The sequence below is a fragment of the Miscanthus floridulus genome, chromosome 8, assembly GCF_019320115.1.
Source record: "Miscanthus floridulus cultivar M001 chromosome 8, ASM1932011v1, whole genome shotgun sequence".
In the NCBI taxonomy this organism is placed as follows: Eukaryota; Viridiplantae; Streptophyta; class Magnoliopsida; order Poales; family Poaceae; genus Miscanthus; species Miscanthus floridulus.
The window spans coordinates 12,193,654-12,209,746 of record NC_089587.1 but is presented as its reverse complement, the minus strand read 5'-3'; the positions used below and the strand labels follow the sequence as shown (position 1 = coordinate 12,209,746).

The window sequence follows — 16,093 nt, the reverse complement described above, 5'->3', positions numbered from 1 at the left end:
GGTTAATTACTCCCATATCACTGCCAAGGTGAGCGGGCAGGGTACACTATGAAGCCATTTCATAGGTTTCTCTAACAAGTTAGGGCCGCTAGGTTTCCTTGGTAGGCAGATGTAGGAACCCCCCTTTCCTATGGCACATATCCATCGCGGCTATACACATAGAAATAGAGGCAGCCGTATACCCAACGTGGCAAGCCCCTTTTGCTCCATAAAGGTAACCTCTAACAAGCTAGAAAATGTCCTATTATTGAGCTAAAGTCAGAGCCATATGACTCTCACGGTTGCACTGTCAGTCCCAGCTTTTACCGACAGATAAGTCCTTATGGAGGGCTTAGGGCATCATGATCAAAGTCATTTGCACTTCGCCCTATGGATCAGTTGTTATAAAGCATGTTTTACCTTTAGTTCCATAGAACCATTAACCATTGTATAGACCATGTTCAGTTAGAGCGCTAGCAATCTACCCATATGCAATTAACCCATAGGAGTCAAGGAAACATGTCATCAAATAACTAGGATGTCCTTATGGTTATCAAAGTTAGACACACTCACATGAGTGAATGATTAAAGTGAATAGGACATCAAGGTAGGCCCATGCTATACTTGCCTTGGTTAGCAAACTCCTGTTGGTCCTGCTGGTCTCAAAGAACTCTTGGTCTCCAACGTTCTCCTCACCGTCTGAACGCGACCAACATGACAACATACAACATTCCAAAGGCATTTATGCAAAGCAAACAATCCTACAGTTAGAACAGCACACCAGCAGTATAGAAAACAAGATAAAATGTTTATGAAAAGATTCTATGTCTCGCTACGATCACGTCAACGCGAAGTTCACAAAAACGGAGCTAAAACGCGAAAGTTATGATTTAGACGGGATTTCCTATAGCAATTTATTTAACTAAATCTAATCTCAAAATTTAAATGTTGTAAACAGGGTTAACAGTGGTATTAACAAGTAGAGAACTTAATTGCGAACCTAACGCGATTTGAACGGGTCAAATCGGAGCTATAACGACGATTTTATAAGCAAAACAGTGCAATGGCATTTCTGTAAATACTAAAAACGTACTTTGAACTAAAACAGTATATTTTATGTTTTCAAAAGGAGAAAGCATACTCAGGAAATGTGTTTTGGACTGCGGGCATAATTAGGCGAAACCAGGGGGTCTCTTTAGCAAAGTTACCCGCGAAGGGGTATGGGATGATCTATGTCGTTGGATCACATATGGGTGGCTCGGATTAGGTCTGGGGAAGAGAGAGAAGGAAGGCCGGCGGGGAACAGTGGCTCTGACGGTAGGGCTCCATGGCTGGCGGCAAGAAGGTCACCGGTGCGTGCGGAACTTAGCCTTCGGGCCATGGTTCGAAGAACCGAGGGCACCGGGGGATAGCGGAGGTGAAGGAGACCTCGGCCAGGCCAAGAAGGCGGTCGGAGGAGAGAGCCGAGGCGGCGGTTGCCATGGCTGGCGATGCGGAGCTCACGGGCGCATGCAAAACGGACCCTAGAAGCCGTGAAACAAGAAAACAATGGCACGGGGAGAAGGAGGGGAGCAAGGGGGTTCTCACAGCGAGGAAATCGATGTCGATGGCGGTTCGGGGATGGCTGTCCATGCGGAGGGCGGACGGCGGATCACGGCTCGTCGGCGTGGCGGTTGCGGCCTCTGCTGCGCTCGGCGAACACGAAGAAGAAGCAGGGAAAAATAGCAGGGGGAGCGGCAGGGTCACGTCTCCGTTTTGTAGAGGCCAGGCGTGGGGGGACGCTCCCACGACGCGCGACGTGGGCGCGGCGGCGGTTTCGCCTTGACCGAGCGCGGACGCGGGACGCGCGGAGGTGGGGGACGGCGTCGACAGGCGGGCGGGGCTGTCAGCGACTGAGGCGCGGCGGCAGTTTAAGAAAGGCAGCGCGGCCTTGGCTAGGCCGGCCCAAGAAGAAAAACGGGAGGAGCGAGCGGCCGGTGGTTGCGGCGCGCAAGGAAAAGAGGCCGAGCTGGGCTGGCGGGCTGCCGGGGAGAGTTGGGCAGGCGGGGAAAAACTAGGCCAGCGGCCAAGCCAGGCCGAATTGAAGAAGGGAGTTGAGAGAAAAATGAATTTCCTTTTCTTTTTCCAAATCTATTTTCCAAATTCATTTCAAAATTATTTTTTAAACCTTTTAGCATTTGAAACAAAACCACCCATCACAGAAATAAATATGCAACAACATGAATACATCAACATGTTTCTATCCTTATATTATTTTTAATTTCATATAAAAAATACTATTTCCTAAATTTGAAATGCACATATAATTGCATAAATAAATCAAATTTTACTATTCTAAAATAATGCAAATTTTTGGGTGTTATATGTAGTAACTAAACTCTTATTGGTTTTAATAAGATGAATTATATTTTTTATGGGTCCTCAAAGTAAGTCATAAAACTCGTATTTAAATATACTAACGCATGGATAGTATGGAAATTAAGGTTAGGATATATTTACAAGTAAATATTTTTGGGATTAATGAGATGAATTACATATTTTATGGGTCCTCGTAGTAAGTCACAAAACTCGATATACCAACACTTGGATAGTATGGAAATTAAAGTTATGATATATTTTGAGTAAATATTAGTGTTTTTGTTATCACTTGTTCTCTCCCATACTTTTATGAGTTAGAGTATTGTGTTAAGACACGGTGGAAAGTTCGATTCCAAGACAAATTGAAATGCATGACCTGATCATTGGATAAAACTTCAAATGTCCTTTACCTATATGAATTCGAGTAGAGTGTGTCCGGACATGTTATAGAGTTTGATTTCGAGATGAATGAGAACACATGACGTGATTATTGATCAAATCTTATGAACTTCATCTCGTCCAAGTGACTGGACTATATAATATGCGTCCCGTAGCAACGCACGGGTAAATTATATATCGATGATGGACAATTTTTGCAGTATATCATTGGCCCTGTTCGTTTCGCTAAAATTTGACTTATGCTGATTTGTTGTGAGAGGAAATCATAGTTCGCTGAAAAGTACTGCTGAAGTAGTGCCGAAGAACAAAGTGATTATCTGGTCATAATTTACTTGGTACTGCTGCATATGGCTGAGATGTTACTATGCTTGATGATCCATAGCCTAAAAGTATATTTATCATAGGATAAATTTGAATGATATACTAAGTGTATTTATTTTAGGACAGGAGGAGGATGAATAAGGCTGTGTTTAGTTGTAGGAATTTGGATTTTGGGGTTACTGTAGCACGTTCGTTTTTATTTGGCAAATAGTGTTCAAACATGGACTAATTAGGCTCAAAACGTTCGTCTCGCAATTTTCCACCAAACTATGCAATTAGTTTTTCTTTTCGTCTACATTTAATGCTCCATGCATGGGCCGCAAACATTCGATGTGACAGGTACTATAGCAACTTAACATGCTATGATAGGTCCCACCGCCAAGTCGGTCTCACTCACGCACACGCGGGACCCGTCGCCCACTCAGGGGCGAAATCCACCCTCCTCTGGCGGGCTTCTGGAAACTTCTTCTCCCAAAAATTTGGAAAAGCCAGCAGCGGGCTCGCTTTGGGTGTCCGTTCACCATTATAAAAACTGAACCCATCCTTCTCTCCCCTTTCCATCAATCACATCGCCGACCTCGCTCCGCCTCGCCTTCTCCTTCCTCTCCGCCTCGCCTCCACTCCACCCCCGTACCACCAACCGAAACCCTACCACAAACCATCGACGTGCGTGGTTCCCGTTCCTTGGGGCCCAAACCCTACCAACAAACCGATCGACGTGCGTGGTTCCCGTTCGTTGGGGGCGCCATGGATCCGGACCCCGCTCTCATCATACGCGGGGCATCATCCATGCGCCGTATCGACAAGCTCTTCAACTACATTAGCCCGGTGACCCACCAGATCCGCATCGACGTCAACACCCCTCTGCATCAAGCGTGCGACATCGACGTACAGATGCAGGCCGGGCTCAGGTGCCCCGATGCCTTCCAGGTGTACAACCCCGAGGTCGTTCGACTCAAGGCGGAGGCGACGCAGGCCATCTCGGAGGGCGCGCTTGCGCGGATTTTGAAGTCGGAGATCAAAGTGCTCGAGAAGATCGAAAGGACCCGCCAGAGGATCATCGATCTGGAGAAGAAGATCAGCGCTCTGGAGCTGGACATGGCGACGGGCGCCCACCAAGCTGCAAACCCAAACGACGAAGGCACCGTGCAGTTCGAGCAAGTGATCTACCCCGAGGTCGTGCTGAGAGATGGAGCTTCACAACTTGCCTTCTGGAAGCTCAACCTGAAGTACTTACAGTCAAAGGAGGAGGCACTCGTGGATTTCTTCAAAGCACTTTGTTCCGCATATAATGAGTTTGAGACTGCTGTTCTTGAGGAACGCACCCGCGTGGGCTCAGGCTACTCGGGTACTTTTCAGTTCTCCAGCTCTATTGCATTCTCTCTGGCCAAATTAGTTGCTTCCTTCTCTTCCGAAATTGGTTTTGACTATTTATTCATTTTGTTTTTGTTTTCAGATTACACATTCTCAGGCTGATCTTCAGGGATGACATCTGCCAGTCTCACTTCTTCAGGGATGACATCTGCCAGTCTCACTTCTTCAGGGATGTCTTTTTCTAGTAAGACCAATGTACCATGGCTGGTCAAGTATGGGGGCTGCAATGCAGGAGCATGCAATGCTAATCATTCTTGACATGTGCAAGTAGTGCTTGTGGATTAAGTTTCTGTTTGACTTCGACTCTTGGTGTTGGTGAATCCTTGCTTGATTTTGATTCAATTAATTCCAAATTGGTGAATTTTGGACCTCGCATTGAGGCCTGGCGCTCGTTCTGCAAGGTGCCGGTGCCGCGTGCACGTGGCCCCACGCCCGGACTTCACACGTTGCTGAGTGACCGCCACTGCGGTGAAGCCGCCATCAAGTTCGCTCCCCCGAGCCCCAGTGCCCCAGGCAGCGGCGGCGGCGCTGTCCGCTGGGTCCGGCCGAGCAGCTCCTCGAGCAAGCAGAAGAAAAATCCAAGTCTTGGAAGTTTAGCTTTAGACGTTCAAGATGGAAAGTTGATGATCCATTAGTTGGCATTAGGTGATTTTAGTGCTCTGAACGACTGAACCACACATATAATATGCATTCCTCTTAACAAAGACAAATGATTTGTAGAACAATAACGTATGCATAAGTTGGCATCATCACTTCCTAAACATCATCTCCAAACTATGTTTTACAGGTAACGTCATGGTACAACTGAGCACACTGCACACCTTGTCATTCTATAGTTGGAAGTAGATCAAATAACGAGAATAAACATATTATTTTTGGTTGGTGATGAGCTCGAAATATTGCCATTCATGCAAAAGGAGAAAAAAAAAGGGGGGCTTCCAAACGAGATCATATCAGTGCAGCTTGATCAACATAAAGCCTTAATCTTCAGACACCACAGAAAGCCAATATGGGTGAATTGACTTGCATGGCCAAATATTTTTGACGTCCCTGCTGACTTTTACAACATCAACAACACCACGACTGTCAGCTTTGTGAAGGTGTTTCTGAGCAATCTTGTAACCATCTATGAAACAGAGTCCATCTTCCATACCCAAGTCCTGAGTTATACAACCTACCACCGGCCTTGGATCTATCTTCATAGCCTCGAGTGCAGTAGAAACTCTGAGAACATGGAGTGCCAACTCGAGCTGATCTTTCTGACCATAAAACCCCGTTATATCAACCATCTTCAAATGGGAATGAGGGTGCAAAGGTAGATTCCTTAGCTCGCCATGACGCTTGCGATACCGTTCAAGTTTGTAGTCCATCCACATCTGTAAAAGAGATTAACATGAGAGAAGCACCACACACAGTTGTTTTCATAATGCTGATGTGTACAAAACAAATGTTATGCAGCAGCAAACACATCAAATCACAATTTATTCTGTCAATCCTGAGGGTGAAACCTTAGATGATAACTCTATTAAGTAATTAGTTGATTAACTTTACAGGATCTTGTTTCTTAATCTTACCATGTCCACATAACATTTTGTTTACATAACTTCTTTTCTTTTCTGTTCTTTTTATAAAATATAAAAATATATCATGCTGTGGGGAACTCCCATAATTCCAATGAAAAAAGTTGACAGGGGCAGCATAATAAATAATTAAGGAAGTACCCAGCTATTCTTAAATATCGAAAAAATCATAACTTACATGAACTTCCAGTTCCTCCATCAAAGGAGCAGCCTCCAGGAATTTGGCAAGGTCTAGAACATCAGCACTTTTTCTCCGGGAAACAAAAATTAACTCCAATCTCAGATGCCTTAGGTAGAGAAACTTCAAAGTCTTGTTCGGTAAAGTAGCTTTCTATAACACACAGCAAGTTAATTGAAAAAAGATTAGCACCGATTATACTTAAGGATGTACATAAACATCGGAAATAAAAATAACCATGTGCAGCTCAAACCTTCAGTTCTGGGCACTTTAGAGTCAGCTTATCAAGACAAGGCAAAGTACTGGCCAATTCAGTGAAGATCTATGCAATAGAAGAGTGAATATCCAATGACTTGATGCATATATTTCTCAAAGTGCTAGGAGGTCCTAATGGAATCAACGAGCCTTCATATTCAAGTGTTATCAGGCCAGAATTTAACTCTATCGATTGAAGCAAGGGGCAGAGGCTGACTTTCAAACCCTTGAGGTGATTTGAATGACGAGGTGTATGTAGGCTTGTGAGCATTTTACAACCAGATATTCCAAAGAACTCCAAAACATTGCAAGCAGACAGCATAAGTTCAAGATTGTCATTATCAATATTCACATCTGCTAGCTCAAGTTTTTTAAGGTTTAGCAAAAACTTGATGTTGGAAGGGTGCTTCAGAGAAACAGAACCAAGTTTCAAAGACTGCAAGTGGGAACCATTAGCAGCATTAAAAAATTGGAAAGGAAAGCTATATGATTCCTTCTTAGTATTTTGAGCTTCGAAATCAAAAGTAAGCTGCTTTGTCTTTGATGCAACAGCAAACTGCACCCATCTGTCAATGTGCTCTGCATGATCATTGTTTAATGGTGAAAACTGGACTTCCATTTTCTCAACCCCTATGCCTGAGTGTTGCTTTAGGACTGCATCAACCCTCTGAACAAAAACTTGTTCACTTATGAAAAAACGAGGAATCCCTGATCTTTTTTTATAAACCAATGATCTGAAAGAAAACTTCAATTTTGTGCGATAACACCAGACACGCTTCCAATGGTTTGACAATATACTTGTCCTCACAGCCTCTCTTATTGGCAATCGTGATACAATAGAGTGCAAGATTTCCTGCAGCAGAGAAACAATGGTTTCATAATTACTTAACATTGAACAAAAAATAATTAAATATATTCCCATAATGTGTCACCTTAAAAATTGTATAGTAGAGTATATGTACATGTCCTTTAATGCAACAAAGTACATCATGTTGTGAGGGGGAGGAGAATCGCACGTTCACAGAATTATATTACTTGACTACAATTTGGGTCATACCATTGGTAAGTCACTCAACTCAAGCCTTGATCTCTTTGTTTTCACCGGTGGTCCATTCTGTTTCAACCTTAAGAGACTCTTTTTGTCTGCCATCCAACAATATTGCTCGCTTTCTGTAAAAATGATTTCCACGAGAATGAATAGACATACACATAGTAATCCATCGACATTATTGCCCATAACCTATATTTGCTTGATTCCAAAAACATGGAATTTGTTTTTTTTTTTGACAAAAAAAACATGGAATTTGTTTCTAATGCATTGTTTGGAGTGAACCACGGAGCCAGTAAAGGACATGGCTGTGCATGAAGGACATGGGTGTACACATACACACCTTTTTTTTTGGCAAAAAATCGAAGATAGTAGGGTAATACATATACACTTCTTGTTAAGATCAGGCCCACAAATATCCAAATTAGCTTAGGTTAGGGTTCAGGTGCCAGGTTTCACACAACAGTGAGGGGCGAGAAAGGATGCGCGTACCTGGTGAGGGCTCGTCGCCGGAGAAGGTACCGACCAAGACGTGAACACAGAACACCTGGAATAGGGCGGCGGCGGCGGTCACCTTTTCTTTTAACTCGCCAGAATAGGGAGCGCACCCAGGTTAAACGTGAACGTACCCTAGAAAAAAAAATTGCCTAAAACTTATCGATGTTTATTACCTACTACTCCGTATATGAGACCAGTCCGGGCTCTGTTGAACTGGGCTCTGTTGGGCTGCGTCCGTGTGCTCCTCCGCTATGTTTTATGGCAAGCATGCCGTCGGATGGACCACGTTCGATGTCCCTCTCACGTGTTCCAACTACGTTAGAGGATCTGGTTCCGTATACGAGACCAGTACGAGGTCACCGTCACGACATAGTACACATCGCCGTGTGGAGAGGTAGCACCAACGCGGTTTGATTTCGCCCATGGTCATCTTTTTTTTTTTTATTTACTTCATGTTTTCAATTTTATCTCGATATATATACTGGGAAAGACTATCGCCCGGACCTCCGCTCCGCCATGCAGGGACCAGAGGAAGAGGGCGTGGCGTCGGTTACGAGGTGAAGGCTAGCGCGCTCGTGCGGCAAGTTTAGGGCGGCGACGCCCTTGTGCAGCGGGGGGTGGAGATAGGGATTGATGTATTCCTGGACTCGCGATACTACGTAGAGAATTAGAAAAGCAGCGCATATTTTTGGGCTATATATAGACCAATTGTTTATGTTACAAGTTACAAGTCAATGTGAATATACATTGCGCACACATGTCTTGATAACATTGAACGATGTTGTGCGCTGAATTGGTTATTGTATGCTGCGCGAGCAATATACTGATCCGATGGTTCCTGCGGGGTCCATGTGACGATCTTGCCTTCCTCCTGATTCTCAGTGCTGAAACTGGTCGTTTTGAGAGGAGAGACCATTGTGGAAAACAAAATGTACGAGCAGCTCAAACGTCAGGCTATGGGCAATGTCATGCACCCATCTGTTGTTGCTTATCGCCATTTTACTGTGATGAACTAACATCGAGAAGAGGAGGGTTGCCGGAGTCTGTCCTCCAAACCAGCAGCTAGAGTGCGAATGACTGAATGAGGCCTTATTGCCGTTATGTACGTCGAGTTGAAGCTGCAAACAGAGCTCTATCAATCGAGTCAACAGGTTTGAGCATGCCATTCTAGGCTCGCTCTATATTTGTCCAAGCCAATTAACCAAAGCCACCGTAAAGCGCAAAGCTATGTACTAGCCCTAAATTTCTGCAGATCCAAAATGTTCAACTGGTTTAGTAGTGATTAGTAGCAGCCAGCTCATTTTGTGTTTAGCCCCGTTCGTTCCTTGTCTTGTCTAGTTCCTGTGAGCTGCTTGGGAACCTACTCCTAGATGCTTGACCGCTTGAGAGTTTGGTAGTACTCCTACGCTTAAAGACTGATCTTGCCGTACGTTTGTCGGTTGGACGTGTTTAGCTAGCGTGCGCAGTTTTCGCGGATTGGCATTTGGGAAGTGGGAGATGGCATGGCGCGGCTGTCCTGCCGAGACAGCAGCAGCTTGGGCCTCGCTGCAGCTTCGTGAGTTGGACGCAGGCACGCAGCGCACGGCAGCGACCAGCGATCGGATCAAACAGATATCGAACCGTTCCAGCCGATTGGAGACGCCATCCCCTGGCGTGACAGTCGTTACGGTACACGCTTTTGGTCATGGTTCCGGTCGATCAAATGTTTGGCTTGGCCCGTCCGTGTCCGTCCAAAAGGCCGCTCTCCTTTCCTGTGCCAGCCAGTACTGCGCTGCGCAGGCAGCTTCTGCCTTCTGCCCGCTGGTCTCGACTCGCGAGGCCAGGTCTGGGCGTCTGCACTGGCTGCGGCAGGCGGCAGGGGGAGATCTTTGCCTTGCCCTTGCACCCTTTCGCGGGCAGGGCAGCCCGGCGGGCGAAAGAGCGGACAAGCCACAAGCTTCCAAACAAAATGAAACGCTTTTGATCAGTCTCACAGGCTCACAGCCTTTGTTTTTCATTCCTCTTCAAATCTTTGATCGCTGACGCTGTCTGGTCGATCACAAGTCACAGGTCAATCGAGGGCACACGCAGCAGCAAGGAGAGGCAGGCCATGATTGCGCGGTTGAAAACTCCGACCCTCCTACTCGTACGTACTGCTCTACCAAGAGACAGAGGCATACTGGTAGGCATGGGCGGACTTCCGGCAGATCGCCCTCCCGTCAACTCGTACGTCCCCGTTCCGATCGTTCCTTCCCAACGCAGCACGCGCCGCAGCACGGACCACGCAGGGGACCGGGGCGTTCGCTACAGCAACGGCATGCGGCCGTAGCCTTTCGCCCTTTCTCCTGCCGCGCGACGGCCCGTACCGTACCTGCGCGCGCGGGGTGTGCAGGGTGCAGCTGGAGCAGCTCCGCCGTACTGGGGATTCCTGGGCTCTGGAGGGATCGGACCTGAGCAAGCATTGCAAAGCAAAGCGTGCACCTGCACCCTGTCGCTCCCTGGCTCCAGCAGTACCATGCGCCCATGCCCATGATCTCCCCAGTGCCTCAGCATGCCATGCAACAGCAACCGAACAGACTTCTAACGCTTGTTCACTGGTGGGTTTTCAGGCTGGTTTGGACTGACAGGTGCTGACGAGAGAAAAATATTGTTGGTGGATGAACAGGTGAAAGTGCCTGCCGATCGATCCAAACTACTACTGCACAGAACGTTGCGCATCCACGTCTGTGCCTCTAGCTAATTACGTAATCCGGGGCTGTTTGAGTTACTCCGTTAATACGCACGCACGTACAACAAAGAATGAAAGGATGAACGCGCAATACCTTCAAGGCATGCAGTCATGCAGAGGGAGGAGACGGCGCAAGAGACACACAGACCTAACGGTCCAAGGCACATGCCGACAAACATGCCCTTGCAGACTTGCAGTCCTATGCCTGTCCGAGGCCGAGAGCGAGAGAGAGAGAGTCGTTGGCTCGTTGCCGCAGGCGAAGCAGAGACAGGATCGGCTCGGCGGCCGGGGCGAGGCGCGAGAGCCCGGACACAGCTTTCACCGGAGTGGCAACTGTTTGACCGCGAACCCCGGCTCGCCGCCTTTATGGCACCACGGATTCGGGCGGCTTCCTTTTCCTCGAGAGATTCTCGGCTGTTCGCTGGTTGATTTCTGGACTGATTTAAACTGCTTGATGTTAATTTGCTGTGAGAAAAAAATACTATTGACTAGCTGGTTTGGACGGACTCAAACCAAAGCGAACAGCCTGCTCTCTTGCTTCGGGGAACACCAACAACACCACAGGTGATGCCCATGCATGCATGCTACTAGCACTACCAGTTCCATGATCCATGAACAAGCCCGGCAGCATTCGCAGGGGAAAATGGGTGGGACACACACATTGCCTACTACAGTACTAGTACCCTACTCCTAGCTAGACAGCTGCTGCTGCTGCTGCCGCCCTAGCTTTTAGACGTCCTAGCACACAACATGACACACACGACATGCATGAGACATGCTGCACAAGCACAACCACTACACACAGAATGTATACTACGCTCAACAGGTTCTACCGTCCAAAGTCCCCCAGCCTACCCCTCCTCCTCGTCGGCCGGGAAGAGGAGGAAGAGAAGGGGAAGGCATACCTGACGGACTTCGGACTCATACTGTACGCCCCTCCGCCGCATCCATCGCATGCATGCATATGCATCGTTTGACTCCCACCGCCAGCAGCAGCAGCTAGCATGCCCCCATGGCGCTAGCTAGCTAGCTATGCAGCCAGCCTTGGCCTTGGATGCGGTGCGCGCACCCCGGCGAGCCATGCGGATGCGCCTGGGCGCGGCAGGGACGTTCACGCCGTCGCGCGGCGGGGAGAACTCCACCGGCAGGAACTCGTCCTTGGCGCACTCCAGCCTCATCTTCTCCAAGTGCCTCACCAGCATCGCCTTGCCCTGCGCACACAGCAAACCCACCCATGGCAGCAAATCTCGATCAGTCAAATCAGTCAGTCACACAGCCAATCACGGCACCATCGCATGCATGCAGGCACATCAAATCACCCTCATGATTGCGTTTTTTGCACACACATGACACACCTGTTGCGTGGCCTGGTCGATCCTGATCACCTTCTTGGAGCCGTGCACTTTCCAGAGGCAGTTCTGCAGGGAGCAGTAGAGCTCCTTGGCCGCCGACGTGGTGGTGAAGTTGATGAAAGCGTAGCCGAAGTTGGCCTCTTTCCTGAGCATCAACACACAAAATCATGAATGGCAAACTTGGGCTAAAAAACATTGTTCTGACGAAAATATTATGAGAGAAGAACACTGTTCCGACTGAAAAAAGAAGCCGAAAGTCAGATTTAAAATATTTAAGGTAAGCCGAACGGATGGAGGAGGAAACAACGAAACAAGATACTACCGTCTGGAAGAAACAACGAAACAAGATACTACCGTCTACCAGTCTACCACCACCACATCAGTTTATCACAAGTGATCAATGACAGGACATCAGTTTTCCCACAACGAAACAATATTCTGTTGCTCCAAAAGACCACTGACATCAATTTTCATTTTGTGCTGTGTTTGTCTCTTTGCTCTTTAGCTTTCCCCAGCACGAGGACAGACTTGAGGCCAGCATTTGTGTCATTGTCTGTTGTGTGTACAAAAGAAGAAAAAGAAAAGGAAAGTACTGTGAAAGTGAACTTCGGATTTTTACAGCTTTCATTCAAGAGGCATTCAGAAATGCTGGAAAAAGTTGAATTTGCCCCTAAGGTATACTACTAAATAGTACAACAAAGAAGTGCTCATATTTTATCTAAAAAAATACAGGTGACAAACGCACAGCATTGTGACTGTTGACCAAGAAAATGCAGGAAACATAATCGACCAAGTTACATGGTATATTCTATCTGTGCACAACAAGGTGATAAGTAAATTACGACAATAGCATAGCAGTTATTAGTGATCCAAGCTTCCATTGGCCACTAAAATTTCATTTGCTTTGCATTGTTGATCCAGAAAGGAATGCAAAAGGCTAGCATCGAATTTCACTTGTGCTGCTTTGTCTTTGTCCTTTAGCTTTTCTCCAGAACAATGAGGACAACATTTATGTACTCCCTCCGGTTCTCTAAAGCAAGTCGTTTTGGACATCGACACGGTCCTTAAGAAACGACTTTGACTGTAACTTTTTGCTATAAAATATTTATAAAATATAGTCAATATTTACTTTCATGAAACTACATTTCGAGATGAATCTACTTACATCACTTTCATATTTTCAAACTCAACCCAAAAGAAGTTATTTGTAGTCAAAGTTTAAAATGTTTGACTTAAAGACAAACTCAAAAACGACATGTTTTATAGAACCGGAGGGAGTACATATGTACAAAACAAGTAAAAGAAAGGAAAAGCACTCTAAAAGTTTAGTTAATTAAGTGGTTACTAGTTTACTACTGTCTACTTATACAACTAGAAGTAACATAAAACCATCCATTTTCTTGTTTCTAAAGAAAGCACTGGCATCAAGTTTCATTCTGTGCTGTTCTGTCTTTTAGCTTTCCCCAGGAGGAGGACCCAATCCAGCATTTTTGCGTGTTCAAAAGAGGAAAAAAAACCGAAAAAGTGTTGTGCAATTTCAGTTTCCTTAACCTTATTCTTGCAGCATTCATTAGTGGCCTTAAGATTTAAGAAATAATATGTATTGAGTAATTTGCACCAAGAAAAATGCACGCACTGACCAAACTTGTTAGCGAGAAAATGCAGGAAAATTAACCTAAAGTGGCCATTGGCCAAGTCTGTCAGGAAGAAAATTTAAACAGAACAGTGCTCCATACTAAAATTGGCTATAACGTAAATTCCATTTTAAGTTGTTTCAGACTAAAAAATGCTAGCATTAAACTTCAGCAGTTGTCTCCTTGTTCTTTAGCTTTCTCCAGAACAAGGACGACTGAATCCTGCCTATTTATGTGCAAAAGAAGCAAAAGTACCCTACAAATTCACAGCCTGTTCGGGAGGCCGTATCGTATCGTGGATTATTTACTGTTGGCTGATTTGGTGGGAGAGAAAAACACTGTTCTCGGCTGGAAATTTACGATCGTTTACGAGCAAGCGAACAGGCTGTCAGTTTCCTACAGCTTTTATGTGCTTTCAGTTAGTAGTACAATGCAAATTGAGGCCTCATGCAAATTTGCACCAAAACTGTATCCGTTAAAAAACCATCCTACTCGCGTGTGCAATGAGACAGGACATACACTGCACTAGATAATGTGGCCAGATTCATGTCCAAGCCTATTATGCAGCAAATATTAAGTATCCGTTAAGAAACCATTCTACATTACTATGAAATTTTATTGTCTTGTTCTGCTTCTTTGCCTTATAGCTTTTCTCAGAACAAGGAACAACTGAAATCTGCGTTCTTGTATGTGCCAAAAGAAGAAAAGCAAAAGGGACACGATGTGGCCTCGTTTTCTCTTAAGACTTAATTTCATGTACTTTTTTCCCCCAAAAAATTGCAGCAAAAAAAGAAGAAGATGCAGGATCTAGATTTATCACCTGAAGTCCATCGGCAAGTACAAGACGTCGTAGGCTGCTACGACGGAGCCGGCGGCCCTGTTGGCGCGCGCGCACTGCTCGTCGAGCAAACTGATCATATCTCCGCTCCTGCACACATGATAAACCGCTGAATCTATGGGGGGCAAGATTCATCAAGAAGCTAAGAAAAAAAAAATGCAGCTAGTGTGCATTTCCGTGCCCTTGTGATGATCACTGGGGCCGTTACAGTTACCTGAGCTTGTTGGGGATATTCCGGAGCATAATGGTGGTGCAGTCGCCGAGCTCTGAAGGCTTCGGCTTCTCCCAATCCCGCGGCCGCTTCGTGTAGAGGGACGGCGGCGGCGCCTCACGCTGCGGGGGCAGGCGCGCGCGCGGACCCGCCGCCTTCCGTGGGCGCGGCGCCTTGGCCTGGCTCCTGCTCTCCGCCTTCAGCCGCGCCATCCGCGGCTTTCGCGGCGCCACCGGCACCTGGGCAGGCGCGGCGGCGGCTACCGGCTTCATGGGCACGGGCGTCGGGGCCTGGCGCTGCTTCCCCGCGCCGCAGGGGCCGGAGAACGCCGCCATGAGCTTGTGCGGCGGGAGGCCGTGCGGCGGGGCCGCGAGGACGCCCTTGCGGAGGACCGGCGGGGAGCCGGAGGACTGCTGCACAGGGACGGGGAAGCAGAAGCCGAGGCGGCCCTGCGGGGAGGCGACGCCGACGCAGCAGTAGGTGACGAATGGGAACCGCGGCGGGCAGGCGTCCGCGAGCGGGAACGGGGGCGGCGCCGGCGGCGCGAGGTGGTGTGCATAGGGGTAGGGGCAAGGGAACGGGGCCGCGAACGGGTTGAGCTTCGTGGCGGTTGCCATGGTGGCTGCGGGTGTCCCGGTGAGGACGGAGAGGGCTGCAAGCAAAGGAAGGGAGGGACGCACTCGGTCGGACGAGGCGAAGCGCGGCCGCGTTCGCTGGAGCCGTGGTCCATGGCCGGCCGGCTTTATAGAGCGTGGCAAGGCAAGGGGGCCCGGAGTGGGCCGGTAGGGGGTTGGTGCGGGGCTTGGGCGAGCTTTGTCTCACTGCAGGGGGGACCAAGGTGCGGGGCCGGATTGTCTGCAGGCTGCAGTTCAGGATGTTCAGGTCTGATTGGCCGAATGATTTGATTGTGTGCGTTACTACCGATTAATTGTGCCACGTTTGTATGGTATAATAACTGGAGATAAAAATTGTACTTAACACACTATATTAAAATAATACTCCAGTCTTCTTAAAAAAAAATATGATACAGCGGTTTGCATACCTCCAAACATTTCTTTTAGTTAGCGATTTACTCTTAAAATTAGTGTGGATCATATTTCATAAATGGGGGTATATGAGTACTTTCTTTTGAAGACTAATCTATTTTAAAATACTAAAACATCAAACTATTATGATATGAGAGGAGTATTATTGCCTTGGTAGTTCGGGTTATGGATTTATATTTCTCGTTAATAGATTTTCTTTTTTCCCAGCTTATTTGGTATTTAGTCTATGGACTTCCATCTTGATGATGATGTTTAATGATAACTAAGTTTAGTCTAATTTGCATGGGTAGTTTGTACTTGGGTTTACGGATTCAT

General features: G+C 47.0%; 2 protein-coding genes and 1 pseudogene across 2 annotated transcripts; 1 reads left to right on the top strand and 2 right to left on the bottom strand.

Moving 5' to 3' along the window:
- Window positions 1-3,816: 3,816 nt before the first annotated feature.
- LOC136475736 (uncharacterized) lies at window positions 3,817-4,610 on the top strand. The gene is made up of 2 exons (XM_066473322.1): window positions 3,817-4,405; window positions 4,514-4,610. The coding sequence occupies exons 1-2, from the start codon at window positions 3,847-3,849 to the stop codon at window positions 4,531-4,533; spliced, it is 579 nt and encodes a 192-aa protein (XP_066329419.1). The 5' UTR covers window positions 3,817-3,846; the 3' UTR covers window positions 4,534-4,610.
- Window positions 4,611-5,377: 767 nt separating this feature from the next.
- LOC136475733 (putative F-box/LRR-repeat protein At3g18150) lies at window positions 5,378-8,118 on the bottom strand (annotated as a pseudogene).
- Window positions 8,119-11,719: 3,601 nt separating this feature from the next.
- Window positions 11,720-15,349, bottom strand: LOC136468566 (protein MEI2-like 7). Its single transcript, XM_066467089.1, has 4 exons — window positions 14,736-15,349; window positions 14,504-14,611; window positions 12,053-12,194; window positions 11,720-11,908 (listed from the first exon to the last, which is right to left on the bottom strand). Exons 1-4 carry the CDS (start codon window positions 15,347-15,349, stop codon window positions 11,720-11,722), a joined length of 1,053 nt encoding a protein of 350 aa, XP_066323186.1.
- Window positions 15,350-16,093: the final 744 nt, after the last annotated feature.